General features: G+C 44.6%; 2 protein-coding genes, 1 long non-coding RNA gene and 1 pseudogene across 5 annotated transcripts; all 4 read right to left on the reverse strand.

Moving 5' to 3' along the window:
* Nucleotides 1–3,120: 3,120 nt before the first annotated feature.
* On the reverse strand, nt 3,121–11,104 carry LOC112873473 (glutathione reductase, chloroplastic-like). The gene is made up of 11 exons (XM_025936426.1): nt 10,576–11,104; nt 6,049–6,274; nt 5,664–5,942; nt 5,390–5,566; nt 5,251–5,304; nt 5,017–5,165; nt 4,500–4,563; nt 4,250–4,420; nt 4,030–4,167; nt 3,821–3,875; nt 3,121–3,414 (listed from the first exon to the last, which is right to left on the reverse strand). The coding sequence occupies exons 1-10, from the start codon at nt 10,941–10,943 to the stop codon at nt 3,840–3,842; spliced, it is 1,662 nt and encodes a 553-aa protein (XP_025792211.1). The 5' UTR covers nt 10,944–11,104; the 3' UTR covers nt 3,121–3,414; nt 3,821–3,839.
* Nucleotides 11,105–11,259: 155 nt separating this feature from the next.
* Nucleotides 11,260–12,753, reverse strand: LOC112873474 (annotated as a pseudogene).
* Nucleotides 12,754–12,839: 86 nt separating this feature from the next.
* LOC112873472 (putative ion channel POLLUX-like 2) lies at nt 12,840–21,257 on the reverse strand. 3 transcript variants are annotated; one of them, XM_025936423.1, is made up of 24 exons: nt 20,889–21,257; nt 20,701–20,789; nt 20,509–20,624; nt 19,658–19,920; nt 19,404–19,475; nt 19,206–19,281; nt 18,947–19,045; nt 18,703–18,857; nt 18,478–18,582; nt 18,073–18,159; nt 17,458–17,542; nt 17,233–17,380; nt 16,602–16,678; nt 16,432–16,512; nt 15,270–15,461; nt 15,075–15,188; nt 14,859–14,951; nt 14,663–14,789; nt 14,445–14,521; nt 14,108–14,155; nt 13,959–14,028; nt 13,821–13,894; nt 13,622–13,732; nt 12,840–13,425 (listed from the first exon to the last, which is right to left on the reverse strand). In XM_025936423.1, exons 1-24 carry the CDS (start codon nt 20,987–20,989, stop codon nt 13,306–13,308), a joined length of 2,580 nt encoding a protein of 859 aa, XP_025792208.1. In that variant the 5' UTR covers nt 20,990–21,257; the 3' UTR covers nt 12,840–13,305. The 3 variants fall into 3 exon arrangements, with proteins under 3 accessions (XP_025792208.1, XP_025792207.1, XP_025792209.1); XM_025936422.1 differs by having other exon boundaries at nt 14,445–14,524; XM_025936424.1 differs by lacking the exon at nt 18,073–18,159 and having other exon boundaries at nt 14,445–14,524.
* A 277-nt stretch (nt 21,258–21,534) lies between these two features.
* LOC112875789 lies at nt 21,535–26,720 on the reverse strand. The gene is made up of 3 exons (XR_003225214.1): nt 26,253–26,720; nt 23,334–23,411; nt 21,535–22,155 (listed from the first exon to the last, which is right to left on the reverse strand). It is a non-coding gene; the product is annotated as an uncharacterized LOC112875789 (long non-coding RNA).
* Between the last annotated feature and the right edge of the window lie 495 nt (nt 26,721–27,215).

Raw genomic sequence — 27,215 nt, forward strand, 5'->3', positions numbered from 1 at the left:
TTAAGAAGTGCAAACCGCACTTAAAGCTGTATTCATTCTTTCTACAAATGCAATAAACAAAACATGTTTAACAGAAAAATCACTATGCAAAGTACATTGTTTAAGCATCATTTTGAGAGTGATTGCTTGCCTGGATATATATGAATTGTTGCACTAGTCATAGGGATAAAAAAAAAAAGAAGGTATCGCCCTATTAGCACTATTAATTGTGTTTTTGGAAAAAAAGGAAAATCTTTTCTATGATCGAGAACTTGAGATCAAATTCAACTGTCGTTTTATTTCAACAGAAGAGCATATGTTGTTCTACTGCTACGGTGCCATAACTGTTCGACGCTTTGACCTTTACATTCGCTCTTGGACTCGGTCCACAAAGGAAAGGTCAACATGTCCGAGCGACGACCTACCTACCTAAATGCGGCCACCGGCCACAGCATTCGACGAACAGCAGCAAGGTTGTTACCGTGCCGTAATTAGTATATCACACGGAAATAGGATTATTTCCAATCCTGCATGCGTGTCCAGTGTGTCCTGTGTATATAGTACGTTCACGGAATTGATCTGTTTGAATTAGACGTGCAGACAGACAGCACATCAGCGTACTACCTCTAAATAAAATGTGTTAGTTTAAACACGTTTAGTTGACTGATTTGCATAGTATATGCAGATCAACGTTGGATCTCTTGCGGAGCCAAATTGTTCGATCAGACATGGTTGAGCTAGCAGCATTCTTGACCAGTAAGATGTTTTGGTCCGTTTAATAGCTCTCAAGGCCTTGCCGCTTGTATAGATGAGTTCTTTCTGTACTCGCATGTAGCTACTTCCATCATCGGTATACCACCATGCGCATACTTATTTATCACTTTGGGTATATTCATATACTAATTCTAAGATAATTCAAAGGCATATATATGATTTTTTTCAAAAGTATCCCTATTTTTTAAATATATTATGATTATATCTTGGTATTATTATATAAAAATAAGCATGTCTATATACTCTATGTACGGTCACATACACAATATATATACCATCATATATGTTCCAGTATGATCACATACTTCATGTACATATTCTTCGTTCGGTCAGATACGTTCTACATCATGAGATACACATGTGGGAGTAGACACAAGCGAGTGTAGAAAGAAAGGATTTTTCATATATATATATATATATATATATATATGAGTTTTATCTACACTCGCTTGTAGCAGTATACCACCGTGGATATGTCCACGTACTCATTTATCACTTTGGGTATATTTTTATACTAATTCTAAGATATTTCAAAGGGATATGTACGAAAAATTTTGGAAGCATCCCTATTTTTTAAATATATCATGATTATATATTAGTACTAGTATATAAAAATAAGTATGTCCACATACTCCATGTATGGTCGCATACCCAACTTATATACCATCACAAATGGTCTAGTATGATCATATACACCTCGTACATACCTTTCATTGGGTCATATACGCCCAACATCATGAGATACACATGTAGGAGTAGCTACAAGCGCGTGCAGAAGGGATTTTTCATATATATATATATATATGAAAACGACAACCTAAATTTTCTCCCTTAGAACTTTTGAGGACGAAATAGTTTTATGCGGGAACTAGTTCAGTTTGTTTTACAATCTGACGTTTAAGTATGCATCTTAATGGAACCTGTACATAATAATAATAATACACGCCTCAAGAAGCACACAGAGCCAGTAAGCAGCGTGTGGCGCGGAATGGATACTATTACCTCAGTCGGAGGGAAAGTCCGTTTGATATGCTGCGTCCACGCTGATTTCTTTCTTGTTCCCGCCGCGACATCACAGTCGCACAAGACCCTGCGCAGCGCAGCTATTTGACCGCGACTGATTCTAGTTTTGACATGCACCCGCCCGCTAGGGTAGGCAACCAAGACGGGTTTCAACGTTCAAACCCATGCACGTTTAATACTTTAATCACGCGCGCGGCACATGTACTCTGATGATATGCGTCCAAATGGAATGGAACCCAGCCATGACAATTGCTTCTTGCAAAAACAAAAAACTAAACCCATTTGTAGAAATTCACCTCAGTTCCTTTAGAAAACGTACGTATACTCCTTTTTTCCTATGAAATTCGATTATTCAAAACGAGACCTTTTTTTTGCGAGGACCTGATAAACGCTCTGTTAAAATGGTACGGTGTCATGTGGGATTTACCATACTGGATCCATGTTTTAACTGTACATGAATGATGTGTAATAAAAAAAAAGTCTAGTCAGTTCGTTCTCGGAATGAGTAAAGGCTTCCGGTCTCCATAACGTAATAGGAGGATATGTGCTTCCTTGATGGAGCAGCTGGGCGGACCTGTCTGAGTTCCTGACTGTACTACACGCTTTGAACAAAAAAAACTAAAATTCTGAATTGATAAATTCATGGCGTTTCTTCGAACAAACACACAGTTTGAAGGGATCTGACTCAGACACAACAGTCGCCCCCCAGCTAGCTGCCACTCAGATGTCGAAGTGTGACCGTGATACTAGGTCATGAGAAGCAAGCACGCACAAGCATCGTCCTGTGCTTGGAACAGTACAAAGTCCAACGTACCTACTCATTTTGGTGTATGTTCTGTGTTGGTTGAAACTTGAAACATACACAAGATCACGAATAACTACGTCTGCACCTGCACGCACGCGCCAAGAACACAAGACCGGATCGATCAAACCGAGCCAAACACCGTGTGATACGGAACAGTACCACAGTCCGAGGGGAAGTCCATTGTATACGCACGGCTCCCTACCCGAGCTATTAGGCTGAGACCAATTCAAGTTGGCACACTCGACAGGCAACGAACGATGGCACAAACAGTCAACGTTCAAAACCCATGCACATACACACCTACCTACGGTTCTGGCGTGCCGCGTGCATGGGATACATACATACTTGGTTCTCACTTAAGCCCATTACTTATAACACCGGAGATCCAATACAAAACCGTGTAAAATTCAAATATTTCAACTGGGGCCTAATGATCAGGAAGCTACAGTGTGTGCACGATAGCAAGATAAAGGGCCGTAGCCTCGCCAAATTCATTTTTTTCTGTACAAGAAACATTTATAAATGTTAGGATCATCAGCTAACATCCTAAAATTGGTAAGTGCTTGACAAAGATAACCGAATGCTCATGAAGCAGCATTCCTTATTACAAAATTTCCAGACTGTAAGACAAACATCTGCCGCATTTTATTTCAAAGAATAGAAGACAGGGCCATAGCTCAAGCTGACAGGAAAAGGTCATTTCTATGATACACCTTCGCTGGTTCGCTAACATGGATTTCTCAGAAACAGCTAGCCATACTGCTACTCACCCGTGTATTTGCAAAATTACATTCTGCTTTTGTCCTGCAACAGGATTACTCCTCGCACAATGCCTGCAAAATAAATGAAATTTAAAGACAATGTCGGCAAAGAAAAAATAACAACAGCAGTATTTCTTCAAACGAAAAACAACAGGGAGGTGCAAATTATGAATTTATGCCAATTACAAGTTCACCACAAAATTCAAAGAAATAGAATAGAAGAAACAATAACCAGGTATTCATTCAGGGTAGCATTTAGGAGGGTTTTACTAATCTCCAGAGTCCAGACTCTAACTAGTAGCCTGAACAATAAACCATGAACACTCAAAATCCCTGTCACCTAAATAAAATTCATCAATCGAGGTGTCAAACTGTTGCTAATAAAAATAAGTTTAAGACAACAGTGCCACTGCTCTGAGATAAGCAAAGAAGAAAATTAGCTTCCAATAATGACAATCTAAAAGAACTATATGCTTACCTCCTATGTAAAATGATACCTACTGCTTAGTTGCAACCTCATCTTTAGATTCTACCTGAAATTGCAAGGCAACAGGTGTAACCAAACATATAAAATACAAGAAGCAGTAACAATTCCAGTTGAAAGAAAATTATTCTCAAAAGATATATTTCCCAGTAAATATGCCAGTGTGGCAAGGTAAAATTTTGTTTCAGGATGGCATTGTGGACCTGATCTGCAGAACTTCTCCGAATTTTTCTAGTTGCATTCCTCATTGTGACGAATTCCTCTGCAGATGTTGGGTGAATGCCAATAGTGGCATCAAAATCTTGCTTTGTCAAGCCAGCCTTAACAGCAATTGCAATTCCCTGTCATGAAACGTGTACATTCAGGAACCAAGTCGAGAACGAAACAGAAATGGCAAGCAAAGATGTATGAACTCATGCAGACCTGAATTATCTCAGGTGCATCATCACCACACATGTGCACTCCTACAACTTTGTCTGTTGCAGCACAAACAATAATCTTCATTAATACACGATCAGGTAGTCCAGAGAGAGTGGCCCTGAGAGGCCTGAAGTTGGCAACAAAGACATCAACATCTCCATATTCTTCAATAGCCTGCGAAAATATGCATCTATCAGCTTCCTTTGCATATTAAATTACTTATAATACTTAGATGTAGGCCATGTATAATCACCTGCTCCTCAGAAAGACCTACTTGTCCAATTGGTGGTTGGGAGAACACAGCAGAAGGTACAGCTCTGTCAAAAATTGTAATCCACAATGAAATAGTACTCGATTAATATCCACAAAATAGGGAGACCAATTATGGTTTGTGCAGTAGAGAGCTCAGAGTATGTCTGGCTGGATGCATAAGCCAAATGAGCCATCAGGAGGACAATCATTATGAGAGACCCTGAATACCCCAAAAAAAAATCTACTTATAATGAATCAGGGCACAAGGATGCAAAATGGCACTCTTGGGATGCTCAAATATAGGACACAGAAAGATCACAACATGAATGTCAGCATGGTGGCAGGGATAAGGGGATAAAAAGGACATTGTGCCCGTGATAATTCTCAATTCAAGTGCACCAGATGGGCTCATTCAGGGTCAAATGGTTCAGTAGCCTTCGTGCTATAACAAAAGAACCAGCTCCCTCAAATATGTAGTGTTCAAGATTCTAATGATGAAACATGATAAATGTCTATACCTGTAATCTGGTTTGGTAGGTTCATTACCAAAGCAAGTTTTCGCAAATGCCCCTCCCTCCATCAGTGCAACTGGGGTCAGGTTAATCCTATTGGTGACATCTCCCACAGCCCAAATTGAATCGACTGAGGTACGAGAATACTCATCAACCTAGCACAAAATTGTTCCAAAAGCTCCAAAGATTACATAGTGAAACAAAATCAGTAACCTTGACACTATTTATTGTTTCACCTACCACAATCGCACCGTTCTTATCCATTTCGACCCCCACCTCTTCCAGTCCAAGGTTCTAAAAGCATAGCAAGTATGTTAGGAATTAGAATGAATGCATCAATAAATATATGTATAGGTCACAAACTGCAAGTGCTCTTAACCTTTGTATTCGGTCTGCGACCTGTTGCAAACATTACATGTGAGAACCCACCACTAGTTTCTTTATTGGTCTTCAGAGATAACAGACCATCATTTGATTTAGTTACAGCTTGAGGGGTCTGTTCAGCATGAAATGTGATGCCCCTTAAAGACATCTGTTCAGCAATGAAATCTCTAACCTGTGCATCCGGAAAAAAAGGGGGGAAAAATAAGCATGGAAGCAAAGCATTTGATTTGTTATCAATGCTATCTTTGCTCTTCTAAATATATGCTCACCTCTTCATCAAACCCTCTTAAAACTTTCTTCTGCCGAATAAACACATGAACGTCACTTTTTAAGCCATTGAAAATGCCAGCAAACTCCAAAGCAATATATCCGCCCCCCACTATGGCAATTTTCTCAGGTTTTGAGGGCAAATCCAGTGCAGCATCCGAATCTATAGCATACTCTATTCCAGGGATATCTGGCATCGATGGTCGGCCACCAACACCAATTAGTATGTTCTTAGCTGTGTAGAGCTTACCATTCACGCTAACAGTATGAGGATCAACTATCTGCGCTAAGAAAAACAATAGATAAGCAGATACACCTTCCTATACAGTATTCATTTCAGAAACAGTCTTATCCAAAATATAACCTGACACACAAACATCACCCAACCTTTCCACGGCCTTCAATCAGAGTGACTCCTGCACTGTTTAAGATATTCTTGTAAATACCAACTAGGCGCTGCAGCTCTGTATTTTTGTTGGCTATGAGAGTGCTCCAGTCATGCTTCGGATCAGTCTCATATGTCCATCCAAAGCCATGAGACTCTTCGAACTCGTGCGAATACTTGGATCCATACACTAACAATTTCTTTGGAACGCATCCACGAAGCACACATCTGTAATGCAAGAAGAAAAGGTGTTATGCTATACATCAAAATTCAACAAGTAAAACATATTTTAAGGCAAACATAGAACTGAATTCATGAACCTTGACATGGAACAGAAATCATTGGCAAACACAGAATATACAAACCACAAGATATTCATAGAAAAATGTGTTTTGCTAAATGGTTAACAACCAACCAAGAATAGACATCTTAAACGGAAAAGGCATGCTGTAGACATTTAATAAAAGGGGTCACCAAATGCAGTCTCAGTTCTGATATTTGAAATTCTTATAAATGACAAATGGTGGAGCAATGCTGAAACAGGCTACATCACAGTGGCACAGGTAACACACTAACACAAAACGGGGTCTACAGCTGATACATTGTTTGTACAGCCAATCAAATTCCTCAACTAACACTGAAGTCGAAACAACAAAATTCCTCAACTAACACTGCCGTTGCCGGTCCCAAGCCCGCGATGAGAAAATGTGGAGGGTTGTGTTAGGTTTGGCGAACCAGCGTAAAAAATCAGCCACTCTAATGGAAATGAAACCCATAAGAAATTCGTTGGGGCGTAACCCTCTTAGCGACGCGCTACATCGGAACCCGGGTGTGGTGTTAAATGGGCAAGGGCCGGGTCGTCATCCCCTTAGGGGCGCGTCGTATCGTGATCCGGGTACGATGATAAGTGAGCAAGGGTCGGGTCGTCGCAGCCTCTGTGGCGCGCTACATCTACGCCCGGGTGTAGTGAAAAATGAGCAAGGGTCTTCGCATTTCTCTCGACGGGTGCGAAGGGTAAGGAAGCTAGCCGAGCCAACTAGGATTCGTCTAGGTAGTTGGAACGTAGGGTCTCTAACAGGTAAGTTAAGAGAGCTAGTCGATGTAGCAATTAGGAGGCGTGTAAATATTCTATGCGTGCAGGAGACTAAATGGAAGGGCCAGAAGGCGAAGGAAGTGGAGGGTTCTGGCTTCAAGCTTTGGTACACGGGGACAACCTCGGGTAGGAATGGTGTAGGCATCTTGATCGATAAGAGCCTTAAGGATGGAGTTGTAGATGTTAGGAGGCAAGGCGACCGGATTATCCTAGTGCGGTTGGTTATTGGAGATTTGGCTCTGAATGTGATCAGTGCCTATGCCCCTCAGGTAGGTCTTAGTGAGAGCTCCAAGAGTCAGTTCTGGGAAGATCTTGATAGCATGGTTAGTACCGTGCCTATCAGTGAGAAGCTCTTCATAGGAGGAGACCTCAATGGCCATGTGGGTGCGACTAATGTAGGATATGAGCGAGTACACGGGGGTTTCGGGTATGGTAGTAGGAACGAGGGGGGGGAGGATGTTTTGAATTTTGCGTTGGCCTACGACCTGCTGTTAGCGAATACCCTCTTTAGAAAGAGGGAGTCCCATCTAGTGACCTTCCATAGTGGACAATACTCGAGCCAAATCGATTTTATCCTTGCTAGGAGAGAGGATAGATGTGCCTGCTTAGATTGTAAGGTGATACCTGGGGAGTGTGTTGTCCCCCAACACAAGCTTGTGGTGGCGGATTTTCGTTTTCGGGTATGTGCCCACCGGGACAAACGTGCCAAGATTGCGAGAACGAAGTGGTGGAAGCTTAGAGGGGAAGAGGCTCAGACGTTTAAGGAGAGGATGCTAGGCGAGGGGCCTTGGGAAGAAGGAGCAGATGTAGATGATATGTGGCTAAAGATGGCGATATGTGTTCGGAAGATGGCCTCAGAAGTGTTTGGTGTGAGTAGGGGAGGCAAGCAGGAAGTGAAAGAGACTTGGTGGTGGAATGACGAGGTGCAAAGGGCTATTAAGGAGAAGAAGGAGTGTTTCAAACGCCTTCACCTCGACAAGAGCGCAACCAACATCGAGAGATATAGATTAGCGAAAAGGTCTGCAAAGCGAGCTGTAAGTGTAGCGAAAGGTCAGGCTTTTGATGATCTGTATCAACGGCTAGGTACGAAGGAAGGAGAGAAGGACATTTATAGGATAGCTAGGACCCGCGAGAGGAAGACAAGGGACATAAACCAAATCAAATGCATCAAGGATGGGACAGATCGACTTCTGGTGAAGGATGAGGAGATCAAGGACAGATGGCGAGAATACTTCGACAAGTTGTTTAATGGGGAAAATGAGGGTCCTACCTTCGAGTTGGACGACTCATTTGATGATACCAACAGACGCTTTGCGAGGAGGAATCAGGAGGCAGAGATCGGGGAGGCTTTGAAGAGGATGAAGGGAGGTAAAGCGATGGGTCCCGATGGCATCCCCATTGAGGTGTGGAGATGCCTGGGCGAGAGGGCGGTAGTATGGTTAACTAAGCTTTTTAACCTAATTTTCCAGTCAAACAAGATGCCGGAGGAATGGAGGAGAAGTATATTAGTACCGATCTTCAAGATTAAGGGAGATGTTCAAAGTTGTACTAACTACCGGGGGATTAAGCTGATGAGCCATACGATGAAACTTTGGGAGAGGGTTATCGAGCATCGCCTAAGAGGATTGACAAGGGTGACCCAAAACCAGTTTGGGTTCATGCCTGGGAGGTCGACCATGGAGGCGATTTTCTTAGTCCGACAGTTGATGGAGAGATATAGAGAGGAGAAGAAGGACTTACACATGGTCTTTATTGACCTAGAGAAGGCGTATGATAAAGTACCGAGAGACGTCATGTGGTGGGCCTTGGAAAAACACAAAGTTCCAACTAAGTATATTACCCTCATCAAGGATATGTACAAGGATGCGATGACTTGTGTTCGAACATGTGATGGCGATACCAGTGACTTTCCAATTAAAATTGGACTACATCAGGGGTCAGCATTGAGCCCTTATCTATTTGCTTTGGTGATGGATGAGGTCACAAGGGACATACAGGGTGATATCCCTTGGTGTATGCTCTTTGCTGATGATGTGGTGCTAGTTGATGAGAGTAGGGTAGGGGTTAATATGAAGTTAGAGCTGTGGAGACACACGTTAGAGTCGAGGGGGTTCAGACTGAGTAGGACCAAGACCGAGTATATGATGTGCGACTTTAGCCCGACTAGGCATGAGGATGGGGATGTTAGCCTCGAAGGTCAAGTGGTGGCCAAGAAGGATACTTTCCGGTATCTAGGATCAATGCTTCAGAAAGATGGAGACATTGATGAAGATGTTAGACATAGAATTTCAGCCGGGTGGTTGAAGTGGCGGCAGGCTTCGGGCGTCCTCTGTGACAAGAAGGTGCCACAGAGGCTAAAAGGTAAGTTCTATAGGACGGCGATTCGCCCAGCGATGCTATACGGTGCTGAATGTTGGCCTACAAAAAGGCGACATGTCCAGCAACTGAGTGTAGCAGAGATGCGTATGCTGCGTTGGTTCTGCGGGCATACAAGAAGGGACAGAATCCGGAACGAAGAGATTCGAGATAGGGTCGGGGTGGCACCTATCGATGAGAAGTTGATTCAACATCGGTTGAGATGGTTTGGACATGTACAACGGAGGCCTCCCGAGGCGCCGGTGCGTAGTGGAGTTTTAAAGCGGGGCGATAATGTAAAGAGAGGTAGAGGTAGACCTAGACTAACTTGGGACGAGACGGTTAAGAGAGACCTTAAGGAGTGGAATATCGCTAAGGAATTAGCTATGGATAGGAGCGCTTGGAGATTAGCAATTAATGTATCTGAACCGTGACCTTTGTTACTTTTTGTTTAACCCCTAACTCTTCCTTTGGCTTGTGCACTTTTTGTGTTTCTTATTCTTATTTTCTGTGGGTTTCATCTCTAGCCTACCCCAACTTGCTTGGGACAAAAGGCTAAGTTGTTGTTGTTGTTGTTGTTGTTCATATGAAAAATATTTGCTGCTGGACAAAGGTCGGAATAACAAGAAATTGTGCATGTGGAAATCATGTAGCTCAACCACTCCTGTAACACCATCACAATCACATGAAAAACATTCTCAGGAAATACCTTAGACTTGTGAAAAAAAATAGCATGCCATTGTGATGTGTGATAACATTAAATCTTCTTAGTCCACATACTTGGTCAAAAAAGCACTACTAGTGCACATAGTACTGTAGAGTGTAGTCCCAACACCAACAGAAACATTCCTCACCAAAGAGCACTAACAATTTAATGCAGCGGAATTTTCCATAATTCAGCCCAACTTCTCATGGGATGATTCTAACTGGAGGCAATCACTCTCCAGTGAGAATAATCCCATGAGAAGTTCAGCTCAACTGTGGGAACGGCAGATGCAAAACTGAAGCAAATTTTGTCGCAATGGCATGATCAAACCAAGCAAAATAAAAAAAAATGGAGACAGGAGGAGCGTCCTCTTACGTGCCGCCGAGGCCGCCGTGCTCATCCGAGGCGACGGTGGCGAAGGGCATCTCGCAGATGGCGACGCGCGCGCCGTAGAGAGTGGAGGCGAAGCGCGACGCGCGCACGCCGCCGCTCCCGGCGCCGATGGTGAAGAGGTCGTAGTCGTACTCCCCCTCGGCGGAGGCGCCGTTCGGGGACGCCGCGGCAGAAGCCGATACGTGGCGGCGGCAGGGGCTGGGGGCGCGGGCGAGCCTCGGGAGGGCGGCGAGGGAGGGGAGGCGGAGGAAGCCCCGGCGGAGGTGGAGGGCCCCGCGCGCGGAGAGGGAGCGGGATAGGGTTTGGAGCGAGGAGGAGCAGGAGAAGGGGAGCGTTGCGTGCGCCGCCATGGCTGGCTTTTTCTCTGGCCGACCTCACCTCACCGCAGCGGCAGCGCCGCCGCTTCCTAGAGTGGGCAGGGGGAGGAAGGCAGGAAGCGGAGAGCGGCGGTCAGATAGATGATTCGTCTGATGTGTGGAGAGAGTGCGCCTTCCTCCCGTCTGAAGGCGTACAACTTGGAACCATCAAGTCCCGTTAAACAACAGCGAAGGCGTTTTTTTTTTCTGAAAGTAGTTTGCGTAAACAATTTGTTGAGGCGGATGCTGCGTTTAGCTCTTCTAGCTGACCTCAACAGGTGGCACAGCACAGCACAGCACTAGTAGATCCTTCGTATGAAACCACGCGAATGGTGAACAGTTGGCACACAAATCAAACCTTGAGCAGGACAAGGTAAAGGGTACACCAAGAACGCGACAAATTCGGTTGCCTACGGTGTACATCCGTATCACCTAGTTACGTACATGTACAAAACTATCAATTTCATAGCATCGGCATCTTCTTCCTGGTGGCACTTGCCTCCTTGAACAAGACCATATCCAACATCCATACATCTTCTCTGGCGATGGACACACGTCCTGTTTCAACCGTCTCGAGTTCCAATTCTGCAGAGCTCAGCTGGATGAATGCTTGTGTCACTGATCTCCAGCCGAGGGACTGTCTCCCATGGCTGAAAGTGAAATGGTGTCTAGGAGACAAGGAATCCGAACCTCTCCTCTACTCGAAGGCCACTACCATCTGTCGCAGGCTTCTTCACGGATGCACGACGGAGGCTGGTGGATTTGGCGGTGGCCCCATCAGTATGTTCTCTAGCTTCGGATTTGGAAGGAGGAACCAGTAGAGCAAGTGAAGGAGGCAGCACACACCCCGGCAGCGAACCGGGCTTGAGGTGCACCGTTTTCTTTTTTTGAAGCAAAGGTGTGTGTTCCAGCTAGGACATACTTCTTGGACATGCTCATGTGCTGTGAGGTCAGCAGCTTCATCGTGCTCTGTAAAGATCCTGATAGCAAAGGAAGGAATCTGGTTCTCCATTAGGAGCATGTCAATGGCAATCAAGCTCCACTCCTAGGGCATTCCCCACTGCAGGGCTTCATATTCCTCATCCAGATATCCAGCATCCAACTTTGCGCAGTATACATACTCTGACTTCCTTCCATGCCTCAGTAAGAAGAGGTGGACAATGAAGCATCAATTAAACAGAAGCATCAGATCAATTCCTCCTGTGTCATAATAACTGGCCCAGCAAAGAGCAGCCTGAATGGATATCGGCTGATCACCTGGGGTCAGTCTACGCAGGAATCCTTGGACCATAGATTCAAGGATGTGCTTGCTTTGCTGCAAAAATCTGTTGACACACCAGAACTTGTGTTGTTTCAGCTGCCTGAAGATTAGGGAGCACCTCAGTGAATGGCAGGGACCCATGCAAACAGCTTTGGGAAGCCTCTGGGTCACAAGACTGGATTTCCTCTGGCATACAAATGATGCATTTCCATATGCACCCTGTGCTAACTCGTGGTTCAGAGGAGTTGCTAGCCCTGAAGTCTCGTCACTCTCCCCATTTGCAGCGGCCATCGTTTTCTCACCCTCGTATTATGCCCTGCATGTATTTTATGTGGGGGTGCAAGTCAGATACAGCCTGCAGATAAAAATATGGATAAGCAAGGGAACAAGAATCTTTAACTGACCTCTTAGTTGCTCTGGCAAAGACAGATCTCATAAAGCTGAATATGTAGAAAGGTTTGTTGAAGGTAGCTAAAGCTAAAACAAACTTTTCCTATGTCAAATCAGAAGCTAAAGGAGAAGAACTTATCTCCCAGAGAAATAGCAAGGCATGGAAGGAAGTATACATCCAGCTAATTTTGTATAATTGAGTTAAAAAAAATGGAAACATTATATGCATCGATCAGAAGGAAACAACAAGGCACATAATCAATTTTCTTTATTCAGACATATACATCATACAAGTTGACTGTTTTAACCACTATGTTTACAGATAAATAGAAAAAGATCTGCAGTTGAACTGCGGAATAAAATATTTGCACCAAAGAACTTCTACAGCTATGGAACCAACAAAATTTAGTCTGTGGCCTTTAAACTATATTTTTCTTTCCTTTTGTACGGAAAGAAAAGAAATATCAACAGGCTATAGATCAGTGTGGGTGCTAAGCACCTTGGTGTTCACCAGACAGATTTAGCATAGCCCTTTTTGGGTTCGCTTTTGGCTGTTGCATTTTCAGTATAATACATCAATGTAACACAGTCTAGCTTGGTTCTCCACAGGACCTGAGTCATTGTAAGAAACTTTCTTATCTTCTCAATGGAAAGATATGCAGCTCTCCTGCATATTCTTGAAAAAAATAAAACAAGATGAAAGTACTATCCGGAAGTTTCCCTGTCCATCATAATTGGCTGTTCACCTTCGAATTCCGATATCACAATGAGCGAATCAGTCATTTCAAGAGACAGTGGCTCCAACTTGTTGGTAGGATTTATATGCTGCCATGGAGATAAAATAAATGAAGTGAATCATTATTAGCACCTAAGGAATTATGGTTGTTGATACTCAAAAGGACAAAAGAACCTTATGTCAAAGCAAAACAGGTCAATAGAACCTCAATGGCATCTGAACAAGACCTAATGTACTTAGAACATCATTTCCACATAAAGCTAACAAATAACAAGGGAAAATTACCTGCTTGCCATCCTTGACGTAACCAATTGCAACTTCACGACGTAAAACTGCCCTTTCAGAAAGTTCCGAGAAGGATATTTTCTCTCCTTCCTTCATGTACAGGCCAATTTCCTAAAATTAAATAAATGCAACAGGGTACATGCTTCAGAGACCAAAAGCAGCCTAGAATGTACTGGGACACAAATTATGGTCATATTACCTTAATATAGATCTCATCACCTTCAGCATTCAGAATGTCTTTCCATACTTCATTCAGCTCGCTAGTTTCCGCAACTACATTTCATTGTTATCATGAGATAAAGAACTTCAAAGAACATGAAACAACAGGACAACCAACCTTGTGCTGTCACACGGCTCATTACTTCCTCTGCTCCAATAAATGAAAGCGAGGGTCTTATTTTAGAGATCTGTATAAAATGGAGAAGTCAAGAACATTTTGCCAAATTTAAATAATTTTCATGACTTGAGTAATTAGAAAATTCTTACTTGTTTTCCCAGACCCGTGTCAACAATTTCTGAGACAAGATTCTCAACCTAAAAGGTATTTCAAGTGACAAATCAGATAATTCAAACAAATACGTATCTTTTTAGGATCTTAGCTTTGGAAATTTATAAGAAAAAACTCAGGATCCAATTTTAGTCCCATTGTCAAAGGGAGAACAAAGAATAAAATACCATCATAGAACCAATATCTCATTGAATAATGATTTGTTCATTCTGGGTTGAAATTTGAGTCTCAGTATTATATAATTTGAAGAAAATATGCAGGTTTACTTATTGCATTTCAAACATTATTACTTAATTATCAGTGAGAGGAGCTGACCATAATGCCATGTTTCTTGCAAATGTTTTCAGCAAGAAGAAGGGTATATGCCAACTGTTTATCAGCCTGTGTGGCATCTGCTGAAACCACAGTCACAGATAAAGTTTCGATTATAATAATAATAATGATCTAACAACAACAACAACGACGACGACGATGATGATGATGGTAATCATAACAATAACAATCGAGAAATATCATAGCTCTTTTTTTGGTACCTCCAATGAGCCAGTCTCTGTCAGATATCACGACAATTGAAAGTGGAACCTTTTTACCAGACTTTGCAGATTTCCGGATGTTAATTATCGTGTCCTTCAGAGTATCATAGTTCAAAGGACACCCCACCTGCATTAATATGTTTCAGATAAAATTCAGATAGTAACATTTTATGTCTGTCTAAGCACACTCACATACCCGATGAGAAACTTTAACATTTTTAAGCTGGCTCTGCAAAAGGGGATTGACGATACTGCTCCTCTCTTTAACAGGGGTTTCTGACAAGATTTCCTGCACATTGAAGTAAATTAAGGTATCAGCATATGACCGGTTTCTTTTGCCATGATTAAAATGTGAGAGTAGGCACTAGTGCAATGTGTTTATTGTTGTCGCAGTTGGTATCTGCCTACATACCACTGTACTACCAGGTCCAAGGTAACTATCATACTCCCGTATCATCTCAGTAACTTTTGGGCGCCAACCAACAATAAGAACACTTTCCTTTGGCCCCAGCATATAATCACTGCTCTGCATACAATTCACCAAAGACGAACCAATATCTTAGAAAGGGGTGAATTCCTATTGATGCATCATTAGATCAGACCTTACCTTAGACAGCGATTTCAAAGGGCGCTTTACAATGCTCTTTAGCCGTGTTTCCTTCTCCGTGGTAGCAGCCATACTAGATCCTTGATCCTCTCTTGATTCTTTGTAATGACTTGATGTTTGTTTTTCTTTTGGTCCACTTAACACTGTATATTGAGGTCTTCTCCTTCCACGAACAGGAACAATAAGAAGCAACTGTGAAGGCAAAAGAAAGAGAAAAAAGAAATCAAGAGTGCATCAAGTCAAAAACTAAATATAAAGTGTCAGGCTACTCATGACTGATCCTAAAATTTCTACAACATCCACCCCATTTTCTTTATGTAACAGTGAGAGCAAGTTTAATTTTTTTTTGTTCGGCATAAATGGTTCCTAAGAAAAGCTTAAGAAAAGTGCAATGATACTTAAAGCTAGTTTATAAGATAATTCTATTAACACCGAATGAGCCACCATATGGCAAGGGAGCAATGAGAATTACTATAGTGGAATGCAAATTTACACATACTCTATTTGTGCAAGGGAAAAGGTATTCACTCATCAGGAAAAAAAAAGTTTGGAATGTCTCTGTTTGGTGCTAGAGACCTCGAGGCTTCCCTTTACTTGCTTAATGAACCACGATGCATCCCCTCTCTTTGTATAGAGAGAGTTCACCCACACTGAAGTAAACTATAGATGGGATCCTATCCTTCCTAACTTACAATAGAGTGATAAGACACACTCCTAACTAAAGACGGCTTGGTTCCAAGTTTATGCAGCTGCTTTGGAGAGAAAGGAGATGGTACAGCTGCCCTACGGCTGCTGGCCACCATCCATCCCCTTGGTTAGACAGTAGCAGCTGAGCCAGCTGCTGCCTATAACAGTATGTCATTAGCTCATTTTGATGGATGGTTCAGGATAACTAGTTGAAAGGGCCAACACTAGGCCTAGAGGGGGGGGGGGGGGGGTGAATAGGCCTTGTTCAAATTTTCCTGAAAACCTTGGCAGAAAATCGTCAGTGGCCGGATGATCCGGCACAAGGTACATACTAGGGGCCTAGATGCACTTTCACTAGTGAGTGAGGCTTGAAGCTTTCATCAATCACACTGTTCTCATGTAACCCTATGTCAAGGGAACTAATTTTCTACTATCTTGCTTCAATATAATGACCAGCATCCAGAAAGGTACATACTTTGTCTGTTTCTTTCAGCACTTCATCGTCGCTTGGGTGAAAATAAATTTTTCCAGACCGGAAGATACCACAAACAACTGCCTGACCATGAACATGAAGGGGAAATGTCATAGCAAAAAAGAAGTGGAGAAGACTGCAGAGTTGAATCAGTACATTGGAAAGAGCATTACATCATGGATTTTGCGTCTGACATCCATGTACTTCATCCCCCCTAGTTCAGTCAGGCTGAAAAGATTGAAAACATTTTCTGCAGGACAAAACAACAAAAGTAAAAAACCAAGTAGGGTAAATTCCCTCTACATATAGAGCCCAAAACTAATCAGGACACTGCTAAACTAATGTAAACCGAGCCAACAAAGCAGAAATATATAGAATGATAAAATTACAGAAGCATGGCAGTATCAGAACAATTTGCACACATCGGAAGTATACTATGGTATGATATTCCCTAAGATAAATGCTTATTTCAGAAGTTCTGAAGAATAATAAACTAGGTCATGTTTGGCATGTGGCTGCACCAAAACATGCCACACAAAGCATTCTGAAAAAATTCTGGCCAGATATTGTGATATTAAAACATGGCGAAGTAAATTCGACCGATATGTATGAGTATGATGTTTTTCAGGCGATTGCAGTTGCAGTAGAAATTGTGCTAAAGCAGCTAAACCATCAGATGAAAGATGGATGGCAAAAAAGGTGAATCATGAAAGACCTGGATAACACAGTTTTGCTCCTAGATGCAAAGTATAGCTCGCATAAGTTGTTATTCACAAATACATGTCAGTAGGATAAGAACATTACTGCGCTGGTTAAGCAAGTGCTTGTAGATTTTGAGAAGGCCCTTTTGCCTGGAGCATTGCACAAACAATTTAGAAGCAACCATCTCCACAGGTTGCACATTTAAGCCATTGATTGATTTCAGAAGTTCGCAGGTGGTTGAATTAGAAGCCTACATTAATATAAGATATAAGCATAAAGGCCTAAATGTTTATAAACCCATAGTACAGATTGTAAACTTGCATATACCTCAACAATGATAGGGATAGATGCGATTTGCGTAATAGGTTGCAGAGCCAATAGAGAGACAAATGCATCTGTATCCACTTCATACCTGATCAGGTTCAGCAGGTTAGATAGAAACATAAATTTGCAAAATAGCTGACAGTACAGTTAAAAATAATGCAAACTTGAACAAATGGTGCTAAAGTTTGCAAAATGTAAAGAGCTTGTCTTGTTATATTTTCCCAGAATTATAAACTAGCTGTTTGTTCCAATACATTCATTCAAATATTCATTTTAAGAGTTACAAATATCCCAACGCCCATCAAATGTTTAATCAAATGGATCTAGAAATTGCTATCATATTTGACGAGAGCTGACAGCATAAACGTAGGTTGGCTCCACCCCTGAGAGAGCCAGATGACCTGCCGCTACAGCTCTTGCTATTTGTCTGCAAACTCTTGATTCACTAATACTACAAAGGAATGTTACGAGATATAAGTCAAGGTGCCCCTCTAGCCCTCTCTCAAATGGTTCAGTACTGGAAACGTCATGTAATGCTAGCCTGAACCTGTGGGAAACTCCCCACAGCTATTCATCGAGAAACATGCTCAAAGTCGAAGGTTCATGATACATACGTACCGTTCATTCTTCACTGGCAAGATGATTATAGACTTTGCTCTGTGTGCTGCTGCCCTCTCAAATGATTTTGGCATGCTAAGGCTACAACTGCAGGTTTAAATGCGGAGCCGCAAAATGTTTTCAGTATTCACGACTCAAAGAAAATATTTGTGCTCATGGTATCTGCTTGTGTTCTTAAAAAACTGGATGGGAAGGTGCAGACTGCACCCCCGCTTTGATTTAAGAAGATGCGAGACACAAACCCGGGCTGGCTGCCTGAGAGCACGCTCTGCTAGCCGCTAGCCCGCGAGAGTGCTCGCATCTGCTTGTGTTCTTCACTAATGAAACTGGGATAAAGGTAGACAGATTAAATAAAGTTTCCACTCCTTCAGAGGAGCAACACCGTGATGAGTAATCCCCCTTTACCTCTTGGTGATTACATCAATATGGTTCAAATCTTTGGCCATGCTATCTGCAATCTTGTCAACTTGCTTCCTTGGAAGATCCGAGAGAAGAAGGATTCTCTGCTTCCTTGACATTGTTCATGAAAAACAATCAGCTGCATTAGATAGTATAGATAGATCTTACCAATTCTCGACAGCAAAAGTATGGATCTACACTAATCAAAATGATATGCCATCCTTCAGATACCTTGCTGTAGCTACACCTAAGCGAATTGCTGATTCATGGAACTTATCCAATTGGTTCAATATGGGAATCAGATGACTATTGACTCCACAGATGATGATGTGATCATCCTCAATGACCTGCAACTGTGCCCCTTCCCTTACTTTATGCATCTGGGTCTGTGGACAACCAGGTGACATATACGTTAAAAACCACATCAACACAGAAGCTTTTCACGTCAGTTTCAGATAATTTCAAAACAACTCACTCTAAATTGCTCTGTCATTGCGCTTAGTAAACGGGAATAGAATAATATACCCCAGATAGCAAGAAAGAATCCAATGACACGCTCAATACGTGTCTTTTGCTGTGCAAACAAGCAAAACAACGGATTAGAAAAGGATCATTATAGGAAAAGAATTTAAAGAAATGGTTAGTCAATCTGTTAGGTACAAAAACAGCTAGGAAAACACATCAGTCCTTAAGCCTCACAGCAACTGGCAGTAGTCTCCCTAGTCCCTGCTTACCCTTAGATGGGTAGATGATGAACATAGACATGCCCAGGCTTCCCAAAAGCAGTCCTCCAGCGAATGCTGTTGCTTCCTGAATTAGAAACCAAGATACTTCATCATTTTTCACATCAGAATCAACCACCAAGGATATAGAATATCCTCCAAAAACAGAGAATAGAAAATGAATGCGTTTTTCAAAAATAACTAACAGACCTGAACTTATGAAACAGTAATCCTCCAACAATGACAAATGAAAAGCACGTGATGAGCAAAGTAACAATAGACCTGCAAAGATAATCAAGATAAAATGTGAATTTAATAAACTTTCATCAAGACCTTCAGTTATTATGCGTAACTATGCCGTTGAAAAAATTAATGATGTACAAAGATGTAACAGCTCAGTGACAAAAGAAGCATCAAAATGAACAGATACTACAACGTTATCTACATCACAGAGTAACACTTACAAGACAATATTCCTTTCAAGCTGAGAATTGAACAGATAGTATAATCGTGAAATACTCCATCTGACATCAGGCAATGGTGGAAAAGTCACATCTAGCTTAAGAGGTATGGGTTTTCTGATAGGATCAGATATGCAAGCAAATGGCAAAGTTGTAATGCCGCTTGACATCCACGGGAGCAAATTCATCAACTGCATCCGGCTGGAAACAATTTTGTGTAGAAAGCAGATTGCTATGCTTATAATGGCAGCCATGTTACTGTTTCCCTGGGAAAAAATGAAGCAAACATAATGTGAATTAAATAGACAGAAGGCCTTGCATATGATATATTGTGTCTTCTTCATTACCCTTAGTAATGTAACCTTTGACACAGCGACACTAAGCAAAATATCCAATCTGAAGTACTATCAACCTATCATACATCTCCAGTAGGAATGCATCCAAGGGTCAAGCACGCTTAAACCATTGCTAGAAAAAAGGTATCGATGGACTATATTTATTTGGTAATCAGTTCAGTGGAAGTAATGTTTCTGCAGAATTTAAATTCAATGTTCCATATTCCCCTCAATGCAGGGGGAAGTCAGAAGAATAGTATGTTCACTGTCCATGAAGCACCACTCATATGCTATGAGGCAAAAAAAAAAGGGTTTAAGTTGAGAAAAAATACAATAGAAAACAAACATACATCTTAGTCCTGTGCCTTGTCTATTTAGTTTTATGTATCAGATTCCTGCAGATCACATGGCAGACACTAGCATCGCAATATGCAAAACTTGCAGGATTGGAGCAAACACATGCATTACCATATATTAGTTGGCTCGTGACAGGAGAGAACAACCATTAAGAAAAAACACCTGCGTGGGAAATCGCAAGGAACTTGCAGTGGCCGTTGAAGTGTTCGGCGTTTCTGCATTCTTCACAGTAGTGTCGTTATCATCGGCCCCGCTCTCGGAGGTGAGCACTCCTACTCCTGAAAGTAAGACAAACGAATCTTAAACAACGAGGAGCAGACGGGGCAAAATGACAAACCAGCCGGTTCACCGAACCTGGGTTGCCGGGCGGATCATCAGCGCGGCGGGCTCCGACCCCGCGGCCGTGGTGATGAACGCGGAAGCGCCACGGGAACGCGTGGAACCTGGAAGCGGAGAGCGGGCTATGCGTTCACTCCCCGTTGCTCCGCGGAACAGAAACGAAGAGCGGATCGGAGCAGGCCACGCGGTGGGCGGCGGCGTACCTGAGGGCGCGGGGCGTGGCGGAGGGCAGAGCTCGCCGGATGGAGGGCGGCGGTGGCGGAGGCAGCGGCGGCGACACGGCCGCGTGGAGCTGCGACCTCATCGCCTTGACGACTTCCCTCTCGCTCGCTCGGCGCGCGCTTGTCTCGGGAGTATCGGCTTCGGCTCTCGGCCGCGACGGCTGACGAGGGGCCGTTGCCAGAGGAGTGACGAGGGGCACGAGGCGGACCGAGAGGCGCTTTTGAGTTTGACTAACGGACGGAACGGTGATGGCCAAGGATGAGGGCGGCGGGCATGGGGTGGCTGCCGGCCGGGGGCTCTCCGAACCCACCCAACTCTGATCCCGGGCGCCCGGCGCTGCACTGTGTGCGTGCGTCACGCTCGCGATGTCGCGCTGGCTTTTGGGAGTGTTCGGAACAGAAAGGAACAGGGCCAGGAAACGCATGCTACATCGAGACCAAGCCAAAGATATCGCGATCTCGAGCTTGTTTCTGCTTGCTCCGAGCATTGTCAGCACGCTGCCCTGTTGACACCACAGCACTGCCCTCTACTCTATCGAAAGGCACTTCAGTGTCGCCGTCACCTGAAAAGGAAATCCCACATGATGTAGGAACTGAGAGCCCTTCCCCTTGACATCACACCTCATCAGCCTCTCAAATAAACAAAATGCCATTCCATCATAACCGTATTGAATAATTAGTGACACGGTGATTTAGGATTACGTTACATCACGGATTTAATAAGCATCGAGTCCACCGGTCTCCAGTCTACAAATTGGTCTACCCTACAACTACAGTACATTCGCACCAAAAGCACATGGCACAACGCTTCCACAGTCATCTGGAGCACACAAGCATAAACTTGGGGCAGTAGCTCACCTTAGAGGCCGAGCAGAACAAAATAAAGCGCGCTATCAAGCTTGAGGAAATGGGGAGAAGCTGGAGGTGGGAATACGCACTATATATAGTTAGCTATCACTAGAACTCAACTTGATGGAGAACCACCCGGATGAGTTCATCAGTGTTAGTGTGGAGAATAGTTTCAGGAGTTGTTGATGGGCACGTGCAGACGAAACAACCCCTCTTACGATGGGGCCGCTGCGCTGGGACTTGGTCTGAGTTAGGGGGGTCCTCAGGTTATCTTCTCCAAGCCCATGAGGAGAGCTGCAAGTACAAGGATAGGGAACGTTGAACCGAGGAATTCTTCCATGCGCTTGTGTTTCCTTTCCCTAACATGACCAGCAGCGGTTCCACTCTCCATGGCTTTGCCCTGAAAAAACAAGACCCAATGACTTATTGTTTGGATGAAAGACTGCATTGCAACCATTACAACTTATGCAACATATAGGATCTATGCCGATAAACAAGTAACTGTCAGTAGTCACTAATGATGCACAAACTTTAGCTTAGAGATGGACCCCGGAGAGGCCTCTTCCACAGAGTGGAGCCCAAATAATTAACTACACAGAAGCACTAGGCAGCTAGCTGTGAAAATAAATTCTTCTACTGTTGATGTGTTGCAAAATTCTTAAATGGGTCCCAGGAGAACATAATACCCTGCAGCATACTGGTTCACTACTAAATTTCACTCTGCTCATTTCAACAGAGAACTTAAATAGCAATCAATGTCCTAGTACTTGGACTAATCAATATCTCACCTATACTAAGGACTACCATGTACTGTGTGAGGCTGCCAAATCACGATTCATTTTAGGAGGTAGACCATCAATGGAATTCTTAATCAGTTAACCTTTGAACCCTTTCCTCACACTAATTACACATTGATAGAGTACTCATCACACAATATACTTGGATGCTATACTGTACTGGTAGTTGGCTTTATTCTCCCTCAGAATCACATAAAACGATCGACACAAACAAAATGAAAGAGAATTTCATCTAAATATTTTGGTAGGCAGATCAGTTATATTGCTTGAATACAACCATAAGCTGACTAGTCTAGCAGTCTCAAAAGGGAGAAAAACAAGCATTGGGTGAAAATACAGAGTTTATCGTTCTTTCTTTTTTCTCGAACGACGCAGGAGAGCTGCATGTCATTTCATTAAGATAGGAAAAAGAGTACAATGAGTCAGGTCAAGACCCAACCCGAGTACAGAAAACACCCACCCACACACACACAAAAAAAAAGGATACAGGCACGCTACAGACAAACTAAAGTTTATCTTTCTTTACAATTCAAAATTTGTGAAGTATTGTTATTTTGTTTTGAAATGATTAAAATACATTTCCAGCACAACCTTTTAAGAGGTAGCTTGCTCAAACACTACCTTTTAAGAAGTGTAGTGATGCAAACAGATCAAGACCAAGATATCATGAGCACCAAATAAGCACATCAAATGCTGGAGTATCAGTTCATGAGAATGAAGCTTAAAAATTGTTGTCAGATGCCTAAAAGAAATCAGCAGCTAATAATATATTTTTAGATACCTTCAGCAATCCAAGAGGGACAATGGAAATGATCCAGGATGCAGCATCAGAGAACTGCATGATTATCAATGTAAGAACCTACAAAGGGTGCAAATCATGATCACAAATCAGCAATGAAATGCACAACCACAAACCAGCAGCATTCTGAATGCGAAAGTTAGGAACAGACTGCTCTCAAGAGCTTTTCAACTTCATGAGATGCTCACAAGTTAAAATGGATGCAAATATAAATGGTGTGATAGCAAACCAGCTATATATGAATGCCCAATGTTTAACTGCATGACTAATCCTAGGTATGTCCATTCAATAAACCCCTAAGCAATTGTCTTGTTTAACTTCAGTGACAGTAGCAAAGCATGTTTTAGGAATCAATATTTGTTGAAAGCATGTTTAAACAGGGAAGAGGTAGACAGCTGAATTCAAATCTGACGAGATCTAGACAGACCCACAATAATCTGACAGAAATGCCTACAGACTGTAGCTACCTGAGTTAGGCCCCGTTTGGAAGCACATGGATTTTCAGAATCCATAATCTAGAATCTGGTTCAGCTTCCAAACGGAGCAGATTCTATAGTGGATTTTGATGCTAATGATTTTGGAATCTCGGAATCCTGGAAGCAGGAGGAGGCCAGCTTCTCACAGCTACAGCCTACCCAAATAACAATTTTACCCTTGTTCATTCTGCTGAAATCTGCGACTTGGAGGTTCCTCCATCTCTCTCCTGTTCATCCATCTTCCAGACGCCGATCCAATTCCCGCCGCCCTCTGCTCCCGCCCGCCTGCTCCCCGCACACAGCCGTCCAGAAGGCCTGCGCGCCCGGTCGGCGCCGGCGCTCCTCGCCGCAGGCGATGTCGCTACTCCCCACCGCGGCCGTTCCGCAGGCTCGCGCAGCCCCCCGCTTCATCCCCGCCGCAGCCGATCGTCCTCGTCCCCGACCTCCATCCCGTTGTGCGCCTCCTCGCTACTAGCGGGCCGAGCGGCGGCCGCCCAGGCACCGCCCTTCACCGCAGCTCCCCGCTGTGAGGCCGGCCTACCTCTGCCCTGCGGTTTTGGGCCAGCAGCGGCAAACCGTCCCCGTCAGGCACCGCCAGTTCTGCACGGGTGGCCATCCCCGCGCAAGCGGCGCCAGTCCCTACCGAGGCGCCACGTGTCCTCGGTCGTGCGCGCGTGCCCACGCAAGCGCCGACGCATCTCCTCCTCCTGCATCCCCCGCCGACGTCCCCGTCCCCAGCCGTGGCCGTGCCGGCCTAGGTGCCGCGCGTCTCCGTGCGACCGGTGGGCCGAGCGTGCGGCCGTCCTGGTGCTGCCCGTCCCTGGCCGCAGCCACGCACGCTGAGTGCTTGTTGGAAGCAAGCCGCCCCGCGCAGACCGAGCTGCAGGCGCAGATGTTGTATGCATGAGCTCACCGTGGTGGTGGTGCGCTCGTTGTATGCAGCCGTGGCGCTGGAGGTGCTCAACGACGACGTCGGCCACATGCTGGACGGCGTCGCGGACGTTGCCGCCGACTCGTGCAGCGGCGCGAGGCCGTCAAGCTCCTTGGTGGGCGAGCCATCCGTGGTGAGCTCTAACCGCCTCATGGGTCCGAGGACGGCGGCGAGGCTCAGAGGGTCAAGACTCAAGAGCGACCTCCTCAACAAGATGCTTCAGTAATTGTTAAGCATATTTCTATGACGGTTTGCAGATGAATGAGAAGTACAACAAGAGCTTGGATGAGATCCAGAGCATAGCGGCAATGATGCATTCGAGCTCCACCACATCAGCAATGGCCGGAAGTAGCATTGTAGTTGGTGGCCAAAAAAAATATCAAGGGCATGAATGGGATGTGTACACGAAACATGCATAAAATCAGCTAATAGAATCCAATGATCCAAACATCACAATCCAGATTTTCTCCAGAATCTAGATTTTGTAAATCCATTCATAATCCTGGATTCTCAAAATCCAAAATCTAATCTAAACGGAGCCTTAAACATCTATAGATTGGAGTCATGCCATAATACAATCATCACATCAATTCTGATGTCAACTAATGAGGCTAGCTCAAAAGTAGGCCCACAAAAATGTGAGTCGTAAGTAAGCTCAAGACATTTGAAAGTGGACACTCCCACACCATTTTTCCAGAGCCACCTGGTACAGATTGGACATCTAGAAAAACTCATCCACAGGAAAAGCCGCCCCTCACCATACCCAGTCAACTCACTGGTTACTATGCTTTAGCTGCAATGTGCCATGATTTGATTTTGATAAACAATCAGCGTACCTCTTACAATTCAAAGATGTGGACATCTTACTACTAGTAGATGCTACACAGCTATAAGTCCTCTTTACATTGACTAGACAGCATCCACCAAACCACCCAGAGAACTGCTTATTCAGTTATCCTTGAGCCAAGCAAACAAACATTAATGGACGGAATGTACACACTCGAAGGACAGAATCCAACAAGCACTGTCAGGCCATGGAGGCACGACTACAAGCCAGCTAATTATGGGGATAATAGCAGAATATGAACTACAATGCCAAGCACAATTCAACAAAACTAGCAGTCCCCCAACCATATCACCCACAAATCAGAAAACTTGATTTTAGCATCAAAATCCAAGGGCAGCAGGATTCTATAGAGTTCTGTAGCTTCGCAAAAAATCCAAATGAATGCTTACAGAAGTACCAAAACTACAAAGCCGCCCAACCAACCTATGTTTCCACACATATACAACAACGCAGAACAAAATCACCCCTCTGGAAGGAGTCGCATATGCAACTTATTCCAATCGGAACCAACGCAAACACCCGAAATACAGAGCATATACACGGCACCACTAGACAAGGCCATGAAAAAAAAAAACAAGCATCCACAAGCTTTCGATTACGAGGCAATCACGACACGCGCTAGAACGAACGAGGAAGGATGCACCTACCTTCAAATCTCACGCATCAGGGGAGCGCGATCGAGCCGAGCGGGCCGGAGATCACGAGGCGCCGAACTTGATCGAAGCGCGGGGCGACAGGGCGGCGCTCAGATCGATCCCAGACGATGACGACGACGCCGCGCTAGCTAAGAAGCGGACGAGAGGCGCGTCCCAACAGCAGGCTGCACAGCATCTGAGCGGACAGCGACGGCGCCCCCGAAGCTAGGCGAGGCGAGCACGAAACCCTAACCCCTCACGGCCCCAAGGCCCCGCGGGCGAGGGGAAAAAGGGGGGCAGGGCGGGGCAGGGGCAGGGCGGGGCAGGGGCAGTGCAGCGCTGAAACGAAGCAGAGCTGGGTGATACACAAGTACCACCCGCCCCCTCCGGATTTCCCGCGCGAGCGCGGCGCGTTGATATTACCCTCCTGCCCCCGCGGAAGACGACGCGGCGCTCCGCCTGGCGCCCCGGCCTGTGGCCCGCGGCGGCGAGGGCAGGAGGGTAACTTCCAGCCGCCGTCTCGGCAGCCGGCGACCTTGCGTTCGTTTTACACTTGTGCCCCCCGCCCAGAAACCGATGGGGCCCGGAGCCCGAGGGTAGTAAAGGAACTGCCAGTGGCCCAGGCAGCAGGGCGCGGAGAGGTAGCGCTCGCCGTCCCGGGTCGACGAGAACCAGGCTGCCGCTGTGCCGCTAGTGAGGAGGGGGGGGGGTGCGTGACACGGATGCGGAGGAGTCGCAGAGATCGAGGCGGCGGGGGTCCTGTCAGCGACTTGAGATGGGGCGTGTGGGTGGGGATGAGCTGTGATGGATTGCGTGGGGAGGCAAAGGAGCTCAGGTTGACGTGGGCGGGAGGAGCTGCAGTGGCAGAGCAAGAGTAGCTGAGTAGGCGAGCAGAAATGCAGAATGCGGATGCAGCAGCTGATGTGGGGTTGGTGACTGGTGAGCTGAGCTTTAACAGAGTGTATCCTGGTCGGA

The sequence above is a fragment of the Panicum hallii genome, chromosome 9 (genome assembly GCF_002211085.1).
Source record: "Panicum hallii strain FIL2 chromosome 9, PHallii_v3.1, whole genome shotgun sequence".
Taxonomy (NCBI): domain Eukaryota; kingdom Viridiplantae; phylum Streptophyta; class Magnoliopsida; order Poales; family Poaceae; genus Panicum; species Panicum hallii.

Bases quoted from the DNA above. Each gene is read 5' to 3' on its own strand.
- LOC112873472 (XM_025936422.1), bottom strand. From the start codon at position 20,989: ATGAGGTCGCAGCTCCACGCGGCCGTGTCGCCGCCGCTGCCTCCGCCA. The intron at 20,625-20,700 runs GTTCGGTGAACC...TCTTACTTTCAG, and splicing joins TGATCCGCCCGGCAACCCAG to GAGTAGGAGTGCTCACCTCC. The intron at 19,046-19,205 runs GTAAGCAGGGAC...TTGTTTGCACAG, and splicing joins CATCATCTACCCATCTAAGG to CAAAAGACACGTATTGAGCG.
- LOC112873473 (XM_025936426.1), bottom strand. From the start codon at position 10,943: ATGGCGGCGCACGCAACGCTCCCCTTCTCCTGCTCCTCCTCGCTCCAA. The intron at 4,564-5,016 runs GTATAGACATTT...AATTTTTGACAG, and splicing joins CCTACCAAACCAGATTACAG to AGCTGTACCTTCTGCTGTGT. The intron at 4,421-4,499 runs GTGATTATACAT...ATATTTTCGCAG, and splicing joins TAGGTCTTTCTGAGGAGCAG to GCTATTGAAGAATATGGAGA.